Source organism: Motacilla alba, chromosome Z (genome assembly GCF_015832195.1).
Source record: "Motacilla alba alba isolate MOTALB_02 chromosome Z, Motacilla_alba_V1.0_pri, whole genome shotgun sequence".
Classification (NCBI taxonomy): domain Eukaryota; kingdom Metazoa; phylum Chordata; class Aves; order Passeriformes; family Motacillidae; genus Motacilla; species Motacilla alba.
The window spans coordinates 32,789,198-32,813,237 of record NC_052046.1 but is presented as its reverse complement, the minus strand read 5'-3'; the positions used below and the strand labels follow the sequence as shown (position 1 = coordinate 32,813,237).

Sequence of the window (24,040 nt, the reverse complement as noted above, 5' to 3'; positions counted from 1 at the left end):
GCCAGCAAGCCTGGCATGGCGAGCAGCCGGTGCCAGTGCCAGTCAGAGCCAATGACCCCCAGTCCACAGGGGCACCTTTGACATGCAGGGTGGCACCACGGATTTCAGGGTGGTGAAAGTACTTTAAAGATGAGTACTGCAACTAATAATTCTGTAGCAGTGTAAATCAGCATTCACCACCCATCACAGCCACAATGGAGGACCACATTTTTCTGGTTTTATACTATTAAGCGTGCACCACTTAAAGTAACATGCATTTAAAATAAACTATGATACAACAAATGACAGGAGAACTGTACAAAACCATGAAAATCCAGTCGCAATATCCACCTGGCCAGTAACATGTGACCTGTTAACCTGACCTGGGAAGCTGGCAGCAGTCCTAGGGTGCCTTGAATCTACCGGAGTAAGGTGAAAACCTCCAGCCCGACTGATGATCATTGGCAGGATTCGCTTAAATAGTCTCACCACCAAACTTTCGGTGAAGGAGAACTTTTGTGTATTCTCCTCAATTCCTCTGCAAGGATTCATAAGCAAACAGCCTTTGGAAAAATACACCCAAAAGAAGTTTTGGCTGAAATCCATGGACCTTAATTCATTTGCCTTACTGGGTGATTGTACTTATCAAAACACAGCCTTGATGAACTCTTGTAAAAGCAGGAAGGAAGGGAGAGGCTTTCGGGCCGCAGCCTGCTCCTCTTCCCCAGCAAGATTTTGGGGAGACGCTACTCAAACTAGGTTTATTTGTTCTGGTGATGGGGCTAAGCCTCTCCCATGTGAAATTTCACTTTTCAATGAAAACTTACTCCGGGAGGAGCATCGCCAATATATTTCTCGTGTGACTCATATGCACAAAGCCCAAAAGTCAATAGTCAAGAGTTTATTTGATGAAGGTTTTCTCCTAATTAAGAGGTCATCGAGGGGATCCGACTGTTACTCAGCGCTGAGACGAAGGTCACCAGCAGCTGCTCCAGCCCGGGAGATGTGCCGGCCAGCACATTTTCCAGAAACATGTTTCCTCTCTCGCCAGCGGCCCCTTCCCCCTCCCCGCCACCCCGTTTCTAGTCTCTCCAGCGCTGATGAGCTAATAGCATTTTTCCTTTGCATACTTTGGCGCTGCCCCACGGCATACTCTGGCAGCCTACGTGTGTCTGAGCGCGCCCGCCCGCCGCAGGCTCGGCACGGCTCGGCGCGGCTCGGGGCGCGGGGGGAGGCAGGGAGGCAGGGCAGGGCAGGGCAGGGAGGCAGGCAGGCAGGGAGGGAGGATGGGGAGCCCCCGCCGCCGCGCCGGCCCGAGCCGCCCCGATCCCCCCGAGCCGCCCCCGCGCGGGGCGGGCGGCGGCGGGCGGGGGGCGGCCGTGGGGGGAACTGTCAGGGCCGCACGTTTCCAGCCGCATTACGTGAACAAATGGCGGGGGTGCAGCCAGCCCAGCCAGCGGGGCTTGTGTAACTTTGCGAGCGTGCCAGCAAGTTTAAAGTCCCTGGTCTCTCCTCCTCCTCCTCCTTCCCTCGCTCCAGACACCAGCGCGGGCCGGAGGACGATGAGAGGCTGATTGTTTGCTCCGGCTCCCATTCGCATCCCCTCGCCTATAAATACCGGGGAGAAGAAAAGCTGCTCTCGTCGCCTCCCCCGGGCCGGGTTTCCTTTCCGACGGCCCGACCTGCCCGATGGCACCTACCGAGTGCAGCAGCGCCTGAGACCCCGCTGCCCGCCCGACCCTTCCAGAGGCGCAGCCCGCACCCCTCGGCCTCCCCGCACCGCCCCCCCGGCCCCATCCCAAGCAGGAAAGGCGCCCCTCGCTCTTCTCTCGCCCCCCCTCCACCCCTCCCCTCCCGGTTTCGCCCGTATCTCTCTACCCGCCGGCGCCCACGAAAGAGGAGAAGATGCGTTTCGCGCCGCCGGGGCTCCTGCTCGCCCAGCTTCACGCGTGCATCTACTGGAGCTGCCTCTGGCACGCCGGCTGCCAGCAGCAGCCGCCGCGCCGGGATCCCCCGCCGCCCCCCGCCGCCTGGAGGCAGCGGATCCAGTGGGAGAACAACGGGCAGGTGTACAGCCTGCTCAGCCTGGGCTCCCAGTACCAGCCCCCGCGGCGCAGGCAGGCGGCGGAGGCGGCGGGCAGCCCCATCCTGCTGCTGCGGAACAACGGCACGGCGCTGCCGCGGAGAGCCGCCGCCCGCGCCGCCGCCGCGCAGCCCCAGCCCCAGCCCCAGCCCCAGCCCGCCGCCAGCAGCCGGGCGGGCTCCGGAGCTCGGCACTGGTTCCAGGCCGGCTACCAGGCTTCCTCCGGGGGCCGCGCCGCTGCCGCGCAGCGGAGCCCAGCGGCCGCCACCTCCGCGGCCCGGAGAGCCTCCGCGGGGGCGCCGCGTCCCAGCGCCGCCGCCAGCCCCGCCGGCGGCACCGGGACCGACGGCAACGGGAGCAGCACCGGGGCCGGCAGCCTGCCGCCCCTGGGCAGCTTCAGGCCCGGCCGGGAAGATGTCATGGTAGGAGACGACCCCTACAACCCCTACAAGTACACGGACGATAACCCCTACTACAACTACTACGACACCTACGAGAGGCCCCGCCAGGGCAGCAGGTACAGACCCGGCTATGGCACCGGCTACTTCCAGTACGGTAAGAGCCCTCCTTTCCGCCCGTCCCGTCCCTCCCCTGCCGGCGGCCCCGGCCACGGCCCCGGCCCCGCCACACGATCCGCTCGCTCCGCGCACGCCGGTCCGGGCGGGATGAGCTGCGGGGGTGGCCGGTCCTGCCTGGCCTCGCTCGGGGCAAAAGCTGACCGGGCAGGCGTTCGCCCGGCTCTCGGACTGCGGGCAGCCCAGTCCCCGCGTCTGGGAGAGGGGCGAAGCCCGATAAGCCTGCCGGGAGGTCCGGGCGTCATGTTTGCGGTGTGGTGTTTGGGACCAGCCTAAGCAAAGGGGAATGCGAGGTTAACGGAGAGCAGGGGTCCATAGCAAAACGGCGGCTCCTAACGACTGGGATGGGAGCCAAATATTTGCAAACGTGTCCTGGGTTGATCTTACTGTTATGTGGTTGGTTTGATGAACTGCAGGTCTCCCTGACTTAGTCCCGGATCCCTATTACATCCAGGCGTCCACATATGTCCAGAGGATGTCCATGTATAACTTGAGATGCGCTGCCGAGGAGAACTGCTTGGCAAGGTAGGTATCGTCCCAAGATTTTGCCCGTTTGCTGTGGGTTGCTGTGCTCCTGTTTCCACCTGTGAACGCAGTGAAGCGTGGAGAAGGGTGAGGCTGGAGGGCTCACAGAAACACAGCCCTCTGTAACCTTCTTCCAAGTTTGTGGCAGGTGGTAGAGTATGCACATCAGAAAGCAGTTCTGCCACATTAGAGAGACAAGCTGCTGATCTCCTGAAGAACCTACACGCTGTGGAAAGTTGTATTACATGTTTTTATTGGTAGGCTCACTTGAACATTTCTGAATTTTGTGAAATGGAGGCACCTAGAAAACAACTTCATTCTGTTGATTTTCATCTCCGTCCCCTACTCCCACAAGATCATATGTTACTTCATTAAAAAAACCCAAAAACTGAACAACAAAAACCCTATTCTTAACCAGCACAATTTACTATTAAGATTATAATAAGCTAATTGTTTCTGGGCCTATGCCTTTTAATGTCTTCTAAAACTAAAATCCCTCTGAAAAGTGTTTCAGAGTCTCTTAAGGGGTTGAAATAACAGCTTTGTTATGAAGTTAGGTCTTGTCCAGTTGGCAAAGAGGGATTTTTCCTGTTTTGTTTGGAAAGAAATCAACATGGCTGGTTTTAACCATTTTAACTTGTTTGATGCCTTATCATGCAAAACAGATTTATTTATTTACCAGAATCTTAAATTAATGTTTCAGAGTCATGCCTGCTCTTCATTTGCAGAAAAAAATAAATATAATATAGCAGGGTTTTTTTTGCTAGCTTCACAGGGAAGACTCATTGAAGTGTTCTTGCTGGTTATTAGTTGATTAAAATATTCCAGTATTCAAAAGACTGTATAGGAATAGGAAAACACAGAACACATATGTGTATGAACAAAATTCATATACATATTTGGTTTGTTTTAAATATTTGTTGGTTTTTGGTTTTTTTTCTTAGGTTTTTTTTTTTTTTGTTTATACAATGGAATCAAACATCTGTTGCGTGATCTTGCAGACACAGGGAGTTATTTTGGTTAACAGCAACTAATAAAATTATGGTTTTTGGTACCAGAGTAATTTTGCAGCTCAGCAGTGATCTTCTTCATAGAGGGAGTCAGTCAGTGGTCAAACTTCCATTTATAAAATTAAAACCCAGTCTGAATTTTACTCAGGTCTTGGTCTGACACCAGGCATTTCCACACCATATGGAATTCCTCTGGGAATCTCTAATGCATAAGGCTTATGGAGCCTGAAAAGATCTCTGCTATCAGTTACTTCTGAGACAATGTAAAGCATTTTTTTAAAGTATTTCTTGCGTACACTTATGGCTTTTTCCTTTGTTTTCTTTGATTTGCATCCTTGCAGCTCAGCTTATCGAGCAGATGTTAGAGACTATGACAATCGGGTGCTCCTGAGATTCCCCCAAAGAGTGAAAAATCAAGGCACATCAGATTTTCTGCCCAGCAGACCCCGTTACTCATGGGAGTGGCACAGCTGTCACCAGTGAGTGAAGTGCTCAGTATGGCATCTTGTAATTATGCTTTTCACTAACAATTGTCACTTACAAGGCGACATTTTCTAAAACTAAAGTGAAGCAGAGAGAAACCATGGGGAAACTTTGGCCTTTTACTGTCTGATTAATTTTATATTGTGGTAATTACTCTTTGTATGTAGTGATAATTACTCTTTGCACAGACACATGAAACGAAGATGCATACAAAGCTTATCCATATGTATGAAACTCTTAAAATGTGTAGATTAAATACAAATACAAGTCTGAAATGAGATTTGACAGTAGCACTTTCTCCTTTTATTTTACATATAGTCCACTTACATTTGTAAGTGTAATCAGTAAAGTGCCAACCATGTAAAAAGAAACGGAAACCCTAAAATGTACATTTACTAGCATATTCCCTAAAATAACACCTCATTTTAAACAGTGACCCATACTTCTTGAGCTGAATTTAATGAGCTAGTTCTTCATAAGGAATGGTCTGATCAATTTGGAAAAGGAAAGCTACTGAGTTGTCTGATCCCCTTATCAATAATATTCTACATATATATGATGATATTTTGACATAGCAGCATTGCTCTAGAAATAGTATATTTGCTGGAAACACAGCAAGGGAAATGTAGTAGAGCAAGCAGGTAACACTGCAAACTTGTACCTTTTCAGAAAACTCATATGCGGGAGGTTGCAGGATTGTTCCAGTTTTTGCTATTTAGCAGGAGCAGTTTTAAAGTACTAGTACTAATTACTCAGAATACTTATTTAAAATACAACTCTGCTGCTACAGGTACATAAATGATAACTTAATCATTTTTTAAAATGGTATGCAATGTGGGTTTGGTCTGAAGGCCTCTGAGTCAATGGAATATTTCCCTCTAGGTTCAGAGGATTTAGGAGTTGAATAAAAACTCACTAGAACAAATTCTTTCAAAAATACTCATATTATCAGTTTATAAATCTTACATGCATAAAAAAAGCTAAATCTAAATTAAACCTAATGAAAAAGCCTCCACAAATGCTTTAGTTAATCTCTATCCCTGAAAAAAATCTCCACCAGTAACAAAAATCCCACAACCCTTGTGCTTACAAACTTGATAAATGGTTGAAATGGGTAGACAGCAGTTGAAGTTTTCCATTCGTAGAAGAACAGTTTCTTACTGTGCCACGATAGCCCAGCTATCACTGTCCAGATGCGAAGTGTCTGTGATGTTGATTCAGTTCTTGGACAGAAAATACATTGCCTACAAAAAAATGCAGCTCTCGTGATCATTTCCATAACAGTGAAGCAAACTCATTTGGAAATGAACCCTAACTGCCAGTTGCTTTGGTTAGCCATCAGACCTCAGTGTTAGTCATCATCATCTGTGGGCCAGTTTTAGTGTTCTGGATGTGCTTGTGAGGCTCCTGTGCTGCTTCATTTTACCAGCACATTTGAGTTTTGCTTAATTAGGCCTTTCTCATATCCCTCTTGAGCTGAAATTATTCAAAAGTAACAGCAGCCAAATGCTGCAAAGATACTGTGCAGGTAGAGAAGACAAGTTTATTTTCCCACGTATTTGGAAAGGGTGAAATTACAGGAATATGAGGTGTTAAAACTCCCCAGTAAGAGCTAGAAGTCAGTTTGTGTGAAAGCAAGAAAAATGCATCACTTTGTCCAAATCAAAAGCATAAACACTTCTGAAATACAGACAGCATTAAGTACAGACCGTAAAAATAGCTGATATCGAATGAAATCTGCATTGCCATTACAGAGAAGTTGATTTCTTTATGCAGATTTTGTCTTCACAAATGTTATGAATGTGATACATAGTCTGAAGGCCATGGAAATGTGAAACCAAATTGTTGGGGTTTTGCTAGCAAGTAGCAAACTTCCATGGAATTTATAGTATGTAAGGTGAGCATTCCTAGCAAACCTCTGGTTAAAGGCATTTATAAGATGTTCAATTCAAATATGAACTACTTAATACTTGCTATTGTTATTGGAAAAGAAGAGAAACAGAATTTTTGGAAAAACAGTGCTGTTATGGAATCTTTCCCTTAACAAATTAAAACCTATTATTTATTTATAGAATGACATGGGGTACTTGAAAATGAGAGTAATGAAAACAAGTGAGTGGTCAGTAGTAGGAAAGTATACTAACACACAAGTTTTGGGTAGTAAATAAAATTTGTCCAAATTTAACGGGATGTAGATCACATCGGAATATGTGAAAATGTTATTGATAAGATCTGATCCATCTCTAAAATAATCTATCTGTGGTTTAACAGACATTATCACAGCATGGATGAATTCAGCCACTATGACCTGTTGGATGCGAGCTCACATAGAAAAGTTGCTGAGGGACACAAAGCAAGTTTCTGCCTTGAAGATACTTCCTGTGATTATGGATATTACAGGCGGTATGCATGTACAGCACACACACAGGTAGGAGCTGCTTTGGAGACAACCACGTGTTTGTGTTTGGATAACTTTTCTGTCAATCACTTGATGCCCTAAATTAGCTGATGCCCTAACTAGCTTCTGGAATTCCCCATTTTAGAGACCAGCATACTAACTTGTAGACTGGTAATTCACCCACGTGCTGTTAACTGTGGGTTTCTTGTTAAAGGGCAGTGACACTCACTAGTGCAGCACCACTGGTAACTGAACTATATTAAAACACACCACAAGTTCTCATGGCAGTAGGACTGGACAGGCTTGCTAAGAGGCACTCAAGACAGCCCATAAAGAAGCTGTTCCCAATGCTCATCTCCTCAAACTGACGTCGTCGGCTGGTGCCAGAGTTCATAGCTGTTTTTTTCTCCCTTGTGGAATGTGAAGTTGTAAGGGGCTGGATTTCTCTTAACACCTGCAGCTGCTGGCTGGCAGCCTGGCGCAGAAATCTCAGGGTGTTGTTCTGTGCCCGTACAGCAGGAGGCTGTTAAAGAGAATGGCACCTGTGTGGATGTTATGATGGGCCACATACCAATGTAAAACCAGGTGCCAGGGCTTATGAGGGGAACATGGAAAATGGAACATACCATTATGATAGACAAATCCATGCAAGACTCCTGCCTTGAATATTGCATCACCACCTCTCAAAACTGCTAAAGAAAAGCCTAAAAATCCTAACCAGCCAATCCAGCAGAACAAGGTTGATCAGCAGTGTAATATGACTAAGAAATTTCATAGACTATTCCATTTGGAAAACCAGAAGTAAGACCAAAACTTGACTGCTTGTGGATTTAAGGAGGAAATTTTTGATATTTACTGGCAATAGTTGATGTTTCTGTCAATATATGAACAGAAGACCTGTCAGACAACAGCTTTAAAACAGAGAGGAGTGCTCTTTGGACACATGAATGAAGTGTCCAAAGAATGAAGTAATAAATTCCTTGCCACTGGATGCTACAGAGATCAAAAATCTCCATGGGCTCAAGAAGAATTTAGACAAAGTAACAGATGTTATTAAACACAAAAATCTAGTGGTAACTCATGCCTTAAATACAGTTAAATGCCTGGTGGAAGGATTTTGCTTGACATTACATATCCCATTCCTTATGTTCTTTTCTCGTTAAGCATCTGCTGCTGACTACTGTCAGAGACATGACACTGAGCTTTGCAGGATCTGTGGTTTAACTCAGTGTGGCCATATGTACACATAAACCTGTATCCCTTATTCTGCAGCTTTTAATCTAGAAGGTAGTTATTCTGTCACAGAGAAATGACAGCTGTGTTTCCCTGGCTGACATGTCCACATTTGAATTTTAACTATAATGAATGATCTGCAATATATAGAGGCTTTGAAGAGGTTTTATAAATACCTTTTCTACTTCTGTAGAGTATGACATCTAACTTAGCAACATTCATATTTTACAGCTGGAGTATTTGTGTCACTAGAACCATGGCTGTGTCAGCATTTCCACTGGAAGCCCATATTTCAGGGGTTTGTAATTGGACTGTAAAACTTTCCTCCAGCCTCAGACTTGGCACAAACATGCAAGAGTCTGAGCTGATCACCAGCTGGGTCAAGAGGGAATTCCTGCAGGACTTGGGTTTTCTGCACTCTGTGTGTTGCCAGAACAGATCAGCTCTGCCTGGAGCAATCTGTATTGGCCACAGCTAGAACCACCAATACATTCATATGTGGGGATTCTTACTCATGTTCCTAAGAACAAAGAAATTTTCAAAAAGATGCATCTGGAATAAAGGCTACATTTTCAGTTCCCTCAGATTCTTGTGTCACTATTTGCCTGAAGAGAGACCATTTCCATGCAAAGCCCAATGTGAAAATGGCCCTTAAGCCAACAATTCAAAGATGGCACATCCATAGCAAAAAGTTGCATCATTCCTAAGGGTACAGAGAGGATCCAACATGGTGATCTGGTCTGTCTGTACTCATGACCTCAGAAGATAAGCAGTCAACATTTACAGATACTTACCTCTTTACAGATACTTACCTCCAGTCTTTGGTCAATTTTTATTGTATTCTGATCTTATATGAAGAACAGGAAATAATATCATCAACAGTTTTTACATAAAAGGAGTACTGTAACAAGTGATTATAAGAAAATACAGATACCTCACAGATGAACAACTGTCAATATTATAGGTGTTTTCTATCCAGTAGTAATAAAGGGCAGTCTATAGAAGTGGTACATTAGACTTAGGCATTCTAGTTTAGACACACAGATAAAATGTCAACTAAAAATAAGATTCATTTTCTCAGTTAATTTTCTCAGTGAACTGTGATAGCTAAGTGAACTTCATTCTGAGTGTCCCTAATGTCTAGAATGTCACTGTTTCTAAAGATTAATGTTTTTTCACATCCATCTTAACTTCATTCTTAAGGGTCTGAGCCCTGGCTGCTACGACACTTACAATGCTGACATAGATTGCCAGTGGATTGATATTACTGATGTAAAACCTGGAAATTACATTCTGAAGGTAAGCGTATTGGGAATGGGGAGGTTTGGGGGTTTTTGGGGAGTTTTTTTCTTTTTTTTTTTTCTGTTTAAAGAAGCAAATAATTTGCATACATCCTTTGGCCTGTAAGTTACCAGCTGAGGTGTGGCAGCAGACAGCAGTGTGCTCTCTCCCCTCCAGGTGAGTGTGAACCCCAGCTACCTGGTGCCTGAGTCCGATTACTCCAACAACATCGTCCGCTGTGACATCCGCTACACAGGCCACCATGCCTATGCCTCTGGCTGTACAATTTCACCGTAAGTGCCTCCCCACTGGTGGTTTCTCTGCCACTGTGCCTCACTGTCAGGATTTTGTTTTGTGGGAATTTAAAAATTTGTGTGAATTTTACCCTCGCACTCGTGCTGTTGGAATATGTAACACTTTCCAAAACTGCTGCTCCTGCCTGGTATGTGAGATAACAACCTTTGGCTCACACACTTTCTTTTGTACTTGCATTAGGGCCTTTCTAGGGTCATTCAGTACCCTTTTACAGCACCCACACACAACTGAGCAGCTACAGTGCTCTTTAAGACATTCTGCAAAATCCCACACATGTGTGTTACTTTGCTGCTGCTGCTGCTTGCACAGCAGCCACTCTCCCTGAAACAGTTCTTTCACACATCCTTCATTTAAAGTTTTGCTCTTTAAAACTTCAAGCACTGGCAAAATTGTGCCTTTTTTACATTTTTTCCTCCAAAAAGGCAAATTCATTTAATAAATGTCCTCATGGTAGATCTACTGTACCTTAGTATCTGTGAAACACACACAGAGAAAGCAGTCTTCTATAATACAGAGTTCTCAGAACACTGTGTAAGTTGCTCACATGAAATACTTACCAAGAGACTTCATTTGGATTGTATAAGGAGTATTAACATTGTATAGAGTTCATATGAAACAAATTCCAGAGCAGTCAAGGAAAAGTAAAACAGATGACCAATGTAGTCTTCTATAACAATATCAATGAAACAGATAGACTGAAATAATGTGACTTGCTTAGTTAGCCTGTAAAATATTCATTCCTCACTTTGCATTAGGAAATCGTTAGTTAAATGAGCCAAACTTATGTTTCACGCTTTTAACGTCAAATCTCCTCATTTTGACATGAAAATGTTACTGGGTACATAGAATAATAAAATAGTTAATGTCAGAGAAGACCTTTAGATCATGAAGTCCAGCCATCAACCTCAGATAAACACCATGCTCACCATTAAACCATATTCTCAAGTGCCATATTCATACAGCTTCTGAACACTTCCAGGGATAGCGACCTCACCACTTCCCTGAGTATTCTGCTTTAATGCTTCACAACTCTTCATGCAAAGAAGTTTCCCCTGATATCCCATCTAAACTCCTCTTGAGGCCATTTCCGCTCATCCTGTCTCACTGGTTACATGGGAGAAGAGACCAACCCACACCTCACCACTGCCTCCTTTCGGGGATCTGTAGACATCTCCCGTCAGCCTCCTCCATACATATATATATATGTATGATATGTGTATGATATGTACACCATACATTATATCTCTCTCAGGTACATATTCATGCAGGGCTAGGAAACAAAATGTCTGTTACTGTTGGCTGACTTGTGCTTTCAAGCTGACAAGTGGGTATTCAGCAGTTCCTCTTTCTGCGCGTGCCTGCTCACCTGCATAAAATTATTTCTCCTCTTTCAACAGATACTGAGAAAGATGCAAGAAGTGGACGAGATGGTGACAGATGTTTTGAACTGACGTATCATTATACAAACTTCACTAGGATGCAAACACTATAGAAACAAAACTACAGAACATGCACAGATACACCAACACACCTTATGTGACTTTGAAGCACTTCTGCTGCTTCTCAACCAAAACTTAACTGGATTTTAAGAATCTAAATTGGCATTACTTGTATTGCTATTGAAATGTGTGAAACTGGTGCTTCATGTAGAGATATTTTAAATTTTGATAATCTAACTCATTCATAAAACATGGGACCATTTCTTAGCTCCTTCAAATTTGGAGTTTACGTGATAGTAGACTTCAGTGGGAATATTACTGGTGAATGAGTCATATTTAAAAATGTAGAAAAAAATGTACACAAAATGAATTAAATAAAACTCAAGAGAAAGTACTAATGTCAGCTATATCAGAAAAGACCATAATGAAAAACAGATTAATAGTGATGATACAGTACTATTAAAAATTCTTGCTAGGACACATTGATATGAAAGAGAGAAGTATGTTCAGTTTTCAAGGAATATTAACATATAGCAGAGAAATACGTATATATTATATATATCAGTTATACCCCTGCAAGAAAAGTTATGTTTACATTTTTAATACATTAGAAGTTTTTCCATTTTCTTTAATGATAAACAGATGGGGTTTTGAAATACACCTTTCATCTGTGAAAATTAACTAAAAAGCTTACTCACCTTTATATGTTCAAGAAATTTTTCAAACTGGGACTTATAAAAAAGTTCCGCAAACTTAAGCAGATAAAAATACTTGTCAAGAAATGGGCTCTTGGAGATGATGAAGAGTCCCTGATGTGGTCATCTGTGAAAAACATCCAACTTGAACAGGTTAACCATCAAAATAATACAGGCAATTAACTCAGGTGGCACCACAAACAGAAGTAGGTCAGAATCTCTTACAAAGTATTTTTAGTGTGAAGAAAACCTACTACCAGCTTCCCCCTTAAGTACTGTAGTTGACTTTAAAATGTATATCTCAAAACAACATAGTATTCAAAACAACAAAGTTGAAAATATACTATGTAGAGAGGAAGAGCAAAAGTCAGTGTATTTGACATCCTATTTTAGGCTGTTCAGGAACCAAATGCAACATTGTTAAGGGGAAAAACTTCCAGCCCAAATTAATGTTTTTGCTGAACTGCTTAACTGGTGCTGGGTGTACTACTCCTCCTCCCATCCCCAAATTATTTTGCTTTTGCAGTGCACCCTGCTGTAAGCTACAGTAGCTGTGATTTTTATTTTAAACTGTGAAATGACATATCACAAGGGGATCTGGCTTTTTTTTTTTTTTCAGAAGATTTCTGATAATGTAAAATGAAGAGTCTACTTTTGGAGCAATGGGACCTAGAAATATTGATTTGTGTTCATTAATTTGATCAGCAGTTCAAAACACCTAAAGAAATATTGGAAGCTCAAAAAATTAAAAGAAAAGGAAAAAAATGTGCTATTCAATATAGTTAAAAAATTAAAAATCTGAGGAGTATGGAGAGGTTTTATTATCACTATTGAGAATACTTCAGGTAGTATTTGGAAATATTTTATGATTTAGAACCCTATGGATTTAATTTGGAAGTCTGATGAATTACCATAATATCCTTCATGGATCAGCTGTTCTTTGGTACATTTATTTATGTTTATTTCCACTTTAATCATAACTTGGTTACAAATTTGCACAATCAGAACTTAAAAAGAATCTGAGAACCAGCAGTCTGGTGATTGCTACCCACCAGTGGGAGAGGGTGCAGAATAATATAATTTATACCTGCAGGTCCCTTTCTGTTTGCTGCGAGATCCATTCTAGCAATCTGTAACCAGTACAGGCAATGAACAGAAGCAAAATTTGGAAACTTGATGTATGAGAAGACCATTTGTTACATACGTCTGTAAAAACAAGGGCCTGTTTAAAGTCTAGGCTTCTGAAATCTCAGCCCAAAGAGTTCTTAGGTTTAAGAGGTATTAAGGGATGCAAGCGCATTCACCTTTCTATAGACAGGTCAAAACTGGGGTCAAAGTCCTGAGAGCAGCTTGGGCAATGGACACAAAAGCTACTGAATGGAAGCCAGGCTGTGGGCACAGGTTGCTTCTTGGGAAGAGGTGGTGTGCTCGTACCTCATGGTGCCTGATGCTGAATGTGGGATATGAGAGCACTAGCTGGAGACGGAGCAGCCACAGGAAGGGGGGTACGCCTCGCGCATGACACACTCACCTGCTCACACGTCTGTGCCCAAACTACTTGCAGAACTCCACTGAAGTTAGCAAGAAGCCAGAGGGCCTTGAGCATCTGTGTAGGTGGAGCAAGTGGGAATGGCCTCGTTTGGAAAGGTGTTGAATGCTGTAATTTTGAATATTGGGGATACTGGAGCTACGAAAATGTAGCTTTTTTTTTTTCCGTAGCAAAATATTGTATTTGTTTTGAAATGTGTGTTAAGCAACATGACATTGATGTACAATAGCACAAAAATTGCCTAAGACATGAACAGAAAAACAAAGGATTTTAGGATTAAAAAAATGAAGGAATATGACTTCAACCCTGTCTAACTATAGTAAATCACAATGCAGTAGAAGTAGAAGAGTTTATTATATAGCATGTGTAGAAGTAGTTCTAACTAGGGGAGCGCCAACCAATTATTTTCAGTAACTTGGCTCTGCAGATTTGACACCTTATTTTTTGCATACTGGAATACGTTTTTGGGATTATGTGCATTTTTAAAACCTGTTTTGGAAAAAGTTTTTATTTTTACAGCAAATTGTATTTGAATTCCATTTTACAAGATATTTGGCTTATTCCCTTATCTTTGAAAAGCGCATTGACATTGGTCTCAGTGGGGGCAAAACCAGATATAAATTTTGTTGGATTTTTACTATGAATTTGCTGTCTTGAAGTCTCAAATTTCTTCTGACAAGCCAGAATGTATGTGTGAAACAAGCCAGAATGTGTGTGAAACAATAACCTCCCACACTTCAAATCTTTACTTAAGAATTGCACACAAGGAACATAATGTATGTCAAGCTCACTAGAGGAAGGGTTTGTTATATATTTTTTTTAATCCTGAAATACATTTGGTATTTGTGTATTTCTAGACAAAAGTGTTACAAAAAGGACAGACTGGTCACCAATGGAACCAAAACATTGTGTAGATTATGTTTTTGTGTTAAGTCTACTCGTTTTTTTTTTTTTGTTTTTTTTCTGCTCCAGAATGAATGCACATATCAAATGTACCTTCCTTTTGTCATTCATGCATTGTTTGCAGTCTGCTCATTCAAAACCAGCAGGGTGGTTTTCATACATGAGACACTGAAAGGTGGTTTATCCTGTGTCTCACATTTGTGCCAAAAAGGCATTTTCATTTCCTCTAAATCCTAAAAGGTGCTGAAAGATTTTTAACTTGAATTAAAACCAAAGAGTATGTAATTGGGAGGTTTTTATTATGCAACTAAATGTTACAGATACAGTGAAATGCCACTTATTTTTGCAACTTTCTTGAAGACTTTTCATTATTTCCTTCCCTTTTCTTCAAAGAGTCTTAATTTCAGTAACTTTGCATCTTTATCTGAAGAGCTCTAATTTATAATATTCAGGCACTAGCTTTGTATTCTTCACTGCACTTTCATATTCTTGTGTTACCTGCCCGTATTATGGTTGCAAGTTTATGTGAAAATGACTTGAATAAAATGTTTCAAGCGTTCTACTTGTCGAAGTATTACACTTACTGCACAGGCCAGATCCATCACTCAGTGAGAAGGCTTCAGTTAAGGTTGTTATGTCTACATGAAAATGAAGAAAATTCTGTCTTGCTGACATGGTGTCAGAAAAAATGCGACAAGAAGGTAGAAACAAAAAATAAAAAATTCAAGGCATGATAACTACCCCCCACACTACAAAAAGGATTAAGGTGTCAAGGTTTAACAGGAGGAGGCATATGGTTCATCTGGAAACACGATTTCCTTACCGTATCTGTTGCTAAAAACAGAAACTTAAAAAGCTCTGTCAGAATTTCTGCTCCAAAAACTATGCTTTCACAGAAAGAACATTTGAGCAGTACATGGCAGGAAGTCTATGTACTCTAGAAAACTAACAGATTAAACATGAAGTCACTCCAAACACATTTTATCCTGTTATTTACATCCTCTGAGTACAAGCCAGTGTCCTGCTGCCTCTTCAATCTGTATGCTAAACTGGTGAAACAGTCTGAGTTGTGAAGTATCTCTTGTCCCTTCACTGCGGGACTTCTTCAGAAGAGAATAGTTAAAAAGAGACTTGGGAGTCTAAATAGTTTAATAGTTAAAAAGAGTCTTACGTGTTCCAATAAGAAGTCATCAAACAAATATCAACTAATTGGCACTCTTGGCTTCACATAAATGGAGACAAAACCAATATATGTTTTAAAATTCATAAAATAAATGTAGAATTATTTCAGATATAACCCACTTTGTGTATTGTTTCTCTATTTCAAAAGTATTTCCTATCCTACTACTAATTAGAGCTAAGAATTTCAAACTGAGAATTTCTCCAAGTGCTATTCCGAGAGCACAGAACCTGGAGTGGATCAGCTTCTATGCAAATACAAAAATGCAATAAAAGTGGCATAACTACAGAAAGCATATTCAAATCTATTAAAAATACAGCATCTTCTAGTTCCCATGTACCTTCTACCCCCATTCTGCTATCTCACTTTTACATTAGACCACCTGCCTAGTATCACAAAATGATCTACCACCGTTCACAAAGCAGCTCAACTCTTTCACTCCAGAAACACTGCTGTAACCGAATTTTCATTCAAGCCCCATTTTTCCTGATCTAACAATTTTATAAAAACTGATTAAAGAAATATTTATGCCTGTTTGGAGGTCTACAAAATGGTCCTATCAATAGTACACCCGTTTGCTATTAAAAAAACAAAACAACAATCACTTTTAACCTAATGAGGACTGTCTTAAAAGACACAGAAAATCTGAGATTGATTTGTTGGTAAGCCTGAAATAAAAAAAATTGTGCACCTGAAGCAGCCTAGTAGTATCTGACAGTACATACCTGGCTAAAGACATTTCTTCTATGGTATGGTACTGAACTGAAAAGCATGGTTCTCAACATTTTAAAATCTAATCATCACAGAAAGAAATAACTTCCCATGTCACTATAAAAATAAATTGCTAGTACCTTGTGAGAGGTCTCTGTCTAAACAGTGCCACAGATATGATGTAAGTGAAAATCACATATATGCTGAAAATGTTGTTATAATGAGAACGTTCTAAACTTTATCAACAACCTCCAGGCAAGCTCACTGGGTTTATCAGTTCATAAACAAATTGCCCAGTTACACGTAAAAGATATTATCAAGTCCCCACCATCACTACTCATTTGTATAATGTATTAAGGCTGTGATCCAGGTGAGTCACTAAGCACCAGCAGAAAGTAGCAGTAGCCCATTAAAATATAAAGCAATGCCAGTATCCTAATCTCTCTTCTCTCATTCATGTTCAGTGTATATTATCTTTTTTCTTTTCTTTAAAGTAAGAGCTCAGAATATTTTTGAAGGGAAAAAAAAAGGGATGTTTTGATAAGTCAGGCTTCCTTCAGGGAGACTTCTGTGGCCACAAATTATAGCTGTAATAATGCAGAAAGAAACTTGCTCAAATGCCAAGATAAACCAATACTCCTAGATCTTTTAAGCACATGCAAAAAATCACTTTAGAACATGGGCTCCTTATAGTCTTGAGGTTTTTTCAAACTATTTGCAATCTTTAAGTTTTTGATCCTTAAATAGGGTACTCATCTGCTAAGAGAAAGGTAAGCAGTCCATGAAAAACTGTTACAACTAATGGCACCTACCAAAAGACATTTCTCTTGCCTTACACTGGAAGCAGAGAAATCACATACCAAACTTTTGTTTGTTGTGGCACTCATCTAGGATTTATTTACTTATTTTATTTAAACCTTTAAGGATTAACATTTGCATCTGAAAATCTTGAAGTTTGTAGAAAGCAGATAAATGCATGGCTTTTTCTGTGAAATTTAACCCCACAAAACCAGTAAACAAGTTTCTGAAGGCTTTTGGCCTTCAGTACTGTTCTAATGCTGCTCGCTGGGTTACAGGGTGTCCCCAGATGGCTGCATTAGAAGCCCAGATAGCTCAGTTCGGATAAGAACTGCCTGTCCGAGCTCCAAGCAGCGCCTGGCCGCCAGCTGCCTTAGCAAGCTTTAGTGATCACAGCTTTTGTGATACTCAGTTCAGTAGTGATTTCAGCTCTTTAGCTTGCTAGGCTCTGCAGGCAGCAGGTATTCGGCTAACACGGGGAAAAAGACAGGAGGTGTATAAAAATTCCACATAGATGTCTTTATTGGTCTTCTCGAGGACTCTTCTGCGAAGGGGTTCAGGGACAGCTCTTCTGATGGACTGGGCAGAAGCAGGGGTTTATATAGGGTAAAAGGGGATTGAAAATCGTCCAATGGTAAGGGTTAAAGGAAAGTGACCTATAGCCTTACAGAGAGATAAGCAAGGCTCCGAGAGCGGGAGAGAGGGGCTCCTAAGGTCCAGTCACCATGACTCAGCATTTCCTATCATAGGCTGCCGAACGCCAGGGGAGGCTTGCAGGTCCTGTGCCTGCTACACTGTTCCATACGGTACAGTGAAAATAACAGCAACAAAACCACTTCAAAATGAAAGGTGGTTTGAATTTCTCATTCCTCTGGAAGGCAATGCCATTAAAGACAATCTTATATATACTGACATTTGTTCAGTATATAGAAAAGGAAGCCTAACTAAGTGAGACAAACCATGCCTAAATATTAATACAGAACAGACCAACTTGAAGGTTTAGTCTTCAAGAACTTAACACAAGATGGGATGTGTATAATGTAGCATTATCTGTGCTTAGTCCAGGGCAAGGGTCCTCATACTGCTGGCAACATTTTCCAATGCAGCCCAGGGGCCTGATGGCTTTGGCTGAGACACAGAAAAAGATTAGGATTTTTCAGACTGCAGTATGTAGGAAGGCCATCTACACCTTCAGGGATGACATATCCACAAGTTTCCAGGATTTAAGAGCAGACAAATCTGAAGAAAGGAAATTGACCAAGGATTATTAAACACCACAAGCTGTAATATCACAAGATATTGCTGAGCTGTAAAACTGGAAGCTTGAAGAGATGGATGTTGCATGATATATCACTGTGTGCTTCCTCTGTCCTTAAAACATCACTTTTTGACTACTTTCAAAGATACTACGTTAGATGGGCCTTTGGGGTGATGCAGGGCTTTCCTCAGGCAGCTCAAATGCTACATGAATAGTACAGTCCAGTCATTTAGCAAGTTTATTAATTAATTTGATTATGAAAGGTAACTATATTTAAATAAACAACACTATTAAAGATGATTTACATGTTCAGAATTTCTTTCAATTAGGTAGTAGAAAAAGCACCTGAAGAAGTATTCAATGAACTTTTTTTATCATATTCTAATCAGATGAACTCTCAGGTTTAGACTGGCAATTAAAAGTCAAATGTTTCTTAGTGTACAAAATTTTTTCACATTTTCACATTCTTTCAGAATGCGCAAGTCACACATGTTGAAGAATCCAGACATAACTACCAGAACAAAGTATTAAAGACACCTCTTCATTTCTTCAAATTGGCAGTATAATCAGAAAACAGAGATCACAATTTAAAAGCTCAATATTTTATTCTCTCCAGAAATTTTCATATTATGCTTAAAACTGATTGACTTTTCCAGCTACCCAATACACTGCTGAATATCTGAAGTCTCTTCAAGTTTAAGAATCTTTTACTTTGTCTCAGTTGAGATGCAGCAATATAGAACCTTTCTTTTGACAACCAAATTCTCATATAAAGTACATTCTTTTACATACAAAAAAACTCCCTTTCAAACTCCCCTCTAAAGAATCTGTACTAATCCTACAGGGCAAAAATCCTGTTCCTAAAAACCCTTTATTCACGTTAGGGTATATTTCATGAATGGTGGCACTACGTAATGGGACTTATGAACCAGCATCAAATGGCCATTACATTAATCAACAGACAGCACAAACAATGAATGAAACAATCTTGATATTCTATGATGGTAAATAATAGAATTTTGTTGGTTGCAAAGCATATGGACAGTGTAACAAAGATGTTCAAACAGCAGGTGCAAAAAAATTTTTTTAGAACCTCCATTTACATATAGTTTAGTCATCAAATTTAATCTTTTTCCCCTGGAATGCTGTAATTTGTGACATTTGCTCTTTGCGTCTCCTGCTTGCTTCCCATGAAGGATGAAGAGGCTGCTCCAAAGGTGCTTTTTTATTGTTGCATTTAATATCCCCTGAAGCTTTTGCAAATGGTTTCTTCTTGAGCTTTGATTCATTTTTAAGAAAACCTGGGCAAGTACAAAACAAAACACTTACTACATCAGGAACCTTCATAAAAGTATGCAAACTACCTTGGGATTGCAGATATTTTCAAGAATTTTATAATGAGCCTTGGGGAACACAGTCATCTGAATATTCACAGCAAGATTTCTTCATCTTGCAGCCTGGTAAATTGCCACTTGGTAGGCTGCTGATAGTTAAGATTTATTAATACTGACTACACTCTAAATTTGTGTAGACAAACATTCAGCACAGTGTAAACTTTCTTCTTCACAATAAACAATTGACTGTAACAGAATGTAACTCAATATGACTAGAATTATATCCTCCAAAATGGTACCACAGAAGATAAACTGAATAAAATATTCCATATTCAGGAGCTAGTGAAGAAATTACCGATGAGATAAGGTACTAGTTATGTATAACAATCTGGTACCTTCACCTGTGAATAAGTAATGCTAACTGCTTGACAGACAGAAAAGCACATTCCAGTGTAAACCTTATGTTAAGTATTTCTAATATGAGAAAATAGAAAAAAACAGACAATATCCACAGATTAAAATGAAAGCTGAACAGTTTGACCATTTTAACTACAAATGTCAAAATATGTGCCACAAACTTGAAAAGAAACAAATACATCCCATCATGAATAGACTGCAGAGGCAACAACATTTCAAAATGTTTTTTCTCTCTTAATTTTACCAGGTTAAGTAATACATACCTGTTGTTTCCTTTTTGAGAGGCTGCTTTTTAGTATTTCTAAAAAACAAAAAGAGAAATTAAGATTTTTAAATAAAATTGTAAGATTACAAACACCTGTGAATAAAGAATCATCATCATCAAAACACTCATGGAATAACTTCAAACATAACATGCAAGCTTCTTCAATACTGCTCCACTCTTGTTAATAAAGAAGTAGACAGAAAAGCATTCAGAAGCGATTGAATTTGTGTTTAGATCTAGTTAGGAATCATAAATCAGTGCTACTGTGAATACAAAAAATTGTCAAGAAAGCTTAAGAAGACTAGTGAGTAGTTTATGTGAAAATGTTCTAAGGTTTAATGGGCTGAAATTCTCTTTGTTTAGTAAGGATTACTAGAAATCACAACTGGAAATCACATTTCCACTGCCATGAAGGAGGGAAGGAATGGAAAACATAACATGGGGAAAAGGTTTACCTTCTGTTCTGAGATTTCTGATTGGTGGTAGACAAAGAACTGCAGAACACTGACTCCAGCTTGCTTGCTTTTGCAAGTGGCTTTCTCTCTTCCATGATCAAATCTTGTGCTGTCCCAGATACTGTGCTCTTTTCTGTTTTCATTACATTTTTCTGAACACTATCCTTTTCTCTTGTGGAAGAAAAATTATTAACTCCTGCTACTTTTTTCTTCTTTTTTACTTTTCCAATGAAGAAATCATCATTGCTGTCACTGTCAGAATCTGATGACTCATTATAAAACCTCTCTTCAGTACTATCATCAAAGTATTCCTTTTCATTGGGATGCTCTTGGTCACTATCATCAATTATTTCTTTTATTGCATTTAATTTGTTCATACTCATATTTTCTTTCCTTTTTTGATAGTCAAGTTTCTTTCCTGTTTTGTTTTGAGTAACTGTTTGCATTTTTACTGCCTGAAATGAAGGTTCCTCTGGAGCATACGCTCTCTCAGTTTCCACAGTTTTCTGCTCAGATTCACTCTCACAGAGCTCTTCAACCATTTTGTCAGTTTCTACTTTCATGCCTGGTTTTGTTTTGTGTTCACATCTTTGCTGTTTTTGAGGACGCTTACAAGCTTGGTCATCCAAGTTGTTATTGGAATGTTGTGGTGATTTAGGCTGTTCTTCTGACTGATCCTTTTTCATAGGAGTGGCTTTGTCTGGGTTCTTTCTTGCATCCTTAAAAGCTTTAACAGCAGCTGTACAAGGAGCAGAAAAATATTTTGTTGCAGCTATATATAAATTATTTTTATATAATAAAACATTCTTGCAACTCATATGTGTTGTATTGAGCATATTTTGAATGTCCTTATGAAGTTTTACCAAACACATGGGACAAGAGATACCTCAGAAGACAGTATCAACAAAAGTGAAGGAAAAATCCTGAAAATATTATCGATACACTACAAAATTTGGGTTAAACCGTGAACTTCTCTTTCAAAAACAATCTGCAGCTGATAATCACGCTCACTTAGTGTACACTTGTACACACATGTACACTCTGTGTGTAAAACTGCAAAATAATATAAATTTATGAATATATATAATTAAATGGGTATTTGATATGCTCAGTTATTAATGAAGTAACTTTGAGACATTACTACTAGGACTTTACCCTTTTTAACATTAATTTTAGGTGGAAAATTCTAGTTTCAAGAGAAATCCTAAATAACCAGGAAAGATACTCTAAGGATTCTGAGGGGAAAATTAAGAAAGTGATTTGTAAAACCTTTTAGGTGCCTTTGAAAATCCAGATGTAATGATCCATTTATGTTCTTATTTAATTTAGAAACACTCCATTACATCTATTTGATTTTTAGAATTCCCATTATAAGCTCTGCTTGTTCAACACCCCATATTAAATAAATGTCATACTGTATACTGTCACATATAAAGCCATATAAATTTCAAGCCATATAAATGGTTTGAAGTTTGTGGCTTGGTTCACTGCAGCTACCTAGGCTAATTACAGAAGCTTTTTGTTTTTGTGGGTTTTTTACTTTTGCTCACGTCAGAAACATACATGAACAAGGTAACACACCAGTAAGCTATAGATAAAATAAAAAATTCAAGAAAATGTTTCATACCTTTAAGCTCAACAAATCTGGGCTTCAAGGTGGGGTGTGTTGCAAGTCTTGCCATGGCTCGCTCAGCTGCAGTACAGTTTGGCTGCACAAGAAAAATTCAAGGGCATGAAGTCAACAAAACAGTCAACTTACACAGGTCTGTGTCAGTTGTGCTACAATGCATACTAATGTGATGCTCACCAGGAACAGAACAAGAGGAAAGCTTATGACACTAACAAGTATTTTATTTTTCATGTATTACCATCATTCTAAATGCATTAAAATCTGCCTGCCTAAACATTGACAGATACATAGCAGTTGCATAGCACGTGATATTTCTCAGATACTGAACAGAGATAACATGATTTATGTTTTCTTTAAAGCATAAGAGACACATTGTTCACTGATTTTACATTTACTGTTTCATACAAGAGCAAAGAAAATGAATGAATTCACTGAATAAAGAACATCATACGGGTAGAAGGCATTCTGCTTGAAGGAATGCAACAGCTTACAAGAATTACAGTATTGATCCCATAAAAGTTGGCAAAATGATATAGCAGATATTAAAGGAATACACATAAATCATTGAAAGTCAAAGTCTAACTTGACCATAAATACAAATAACCTTAAATGTGACGTGGTAGAATACTGGAACTCTGCAGACTGATTCAAAGAAGAAATATTCTTGCTTCAATTAAAATTAAAAAAAAATAGAAAAGAAGGAATTGCTTCTATTCTGACCTCCTCTTTTTTGATACTGGAAATCACAGGTATGATGTATTGTAAAAGCTCTCATTTTCAGGTTCTTGTCATCACTCTGCTTGAAAAAGAAAATGGACAGTATCCAAGACTTTTCCCAAGACCGTTCTGTCTTCTGTTCTGTTTTTTTTTCCTTTTATCAGATCTGTTTTGAAAGGAGGAAAAGTAGGTCCAACAGATTTGTAAAACACACCTTTATCAGGAAGATTTCTTAAAGCCTGCAGTGGAATTCTCTGGGAGAGGGTGGAAAAGACATACAAAAGATGTACCTTTCTCTCTTCCTCCCAGTGGTACTGCAATGGATACATATTAAAATTGTTTCTGTGATTTCAGCTTTGTGCTATGGAAAAATCACAGCAGAAGCCACCAGAATCAACAGAGGATGATATTCATAAAGAACCAGACAAGCGTCCTGTGACCCATCCTGAGCTGATTTGGGTGCCATCAACCCAAGAGAGCATGCTTGCCTCTCCTGTCCTAAGCAATCACCACAGCAGATGGAGCCCAAGCCACAGGTGCTACCTGCTAGATAACAAGGAGTAGAAGTGGTACTGGCTCTCTCTTGGGACAGAGTAGACAAGATGGTGCCGTCTTTTGGATTTGTGACTAAAACATTTTAGAGTTGGTAACACATCAGTGTTTTAGTTACTGCTGGGCAGTGGTTGCACAGCTTCAAGGCCTTTATTTCTTGCTCTGCCCCTACCATAGGCAAGGAACACCTCTGGTACAGCAGATCCACATGGACCAAAACGACAGAAAGTCTTTTCCAAGTCATGCTTAGCAATA

General features: G+C 40.3%; 2 protein-coding genes across 3 annotated transcripts in view; one reads left to right on the top strand and one right to left on the bottom strand.

Moving 5' to 3' along the window:
• The first annotated feature begins 1,554 nt into the window (after positions 1 to 1,554).
• Positions 1,555 to 15,026, top strand: LOX (lysyl oxidase). Of its 2 annotated transcripts, XM_038123683.1 has the most exons (7): positions 1,733 to 2,617; positions 3,054 to 3,162; positions 4,514 to 4,651; positions 6,927 to 7,083; positions 9,490 to 9,585; positions 9,745 to 9,860; positions 11,280 to 15,026. In XM_038123683.1, exons 1-7 carry the CDS (start codon positions 1,885 to 1,887, stop codon positions 11,284 to 11,286), a joined length of 1,356 nt encoding a protein of 451 aa, XP_037979611.1. In that variant the 5' UTR covers positions 1,733 to 1,884; the 3' UTR covers positions 11,287 to 15,026. The 2 variants fall into 2 exon arrangements, with proteins under 2 accessions (XP_037979612.1, XP_037979611.1); XM_038123684.1 differs by lacking the exon at positions 11,280 to 15,026 and having other exon boundaries at positions 1,555 to 2,617; positions 9,745 to 9,864.
• SRFBP1 (serum response factor binding protein 1) overlaps positions 14,492 to 24,040 on the bottom strand; it is a 71,753-nt gene continuing 62,204 nt past the window's right edge. Inside the window, exons 5-8 of the mRNA XM_038123685.1 lie at positions 22,514 to 22,595; positions 20,887 to 21,625; positions 20,430 to 20,467; positions 14,492 to 19,716 (exon numbers count right to left, since the gene is read on the bottom strand). Coding sequence (XP_037979613.1) covers positions 19,526 to 19,716; positions 20,430 to 20,467; positions 20,887 to 21,625; positions 22,514 to 22,595 — 1,050 coding nt within the window. The 3' untranslated portion in view covers positions 14,492 to 19,525. The remainder of the gene's footprint in view (positions 19,717 to 20,429; positions 20,468 to 20,886; positions 21,626 to 22,513; positions 22,596 to 24,040) is intronic.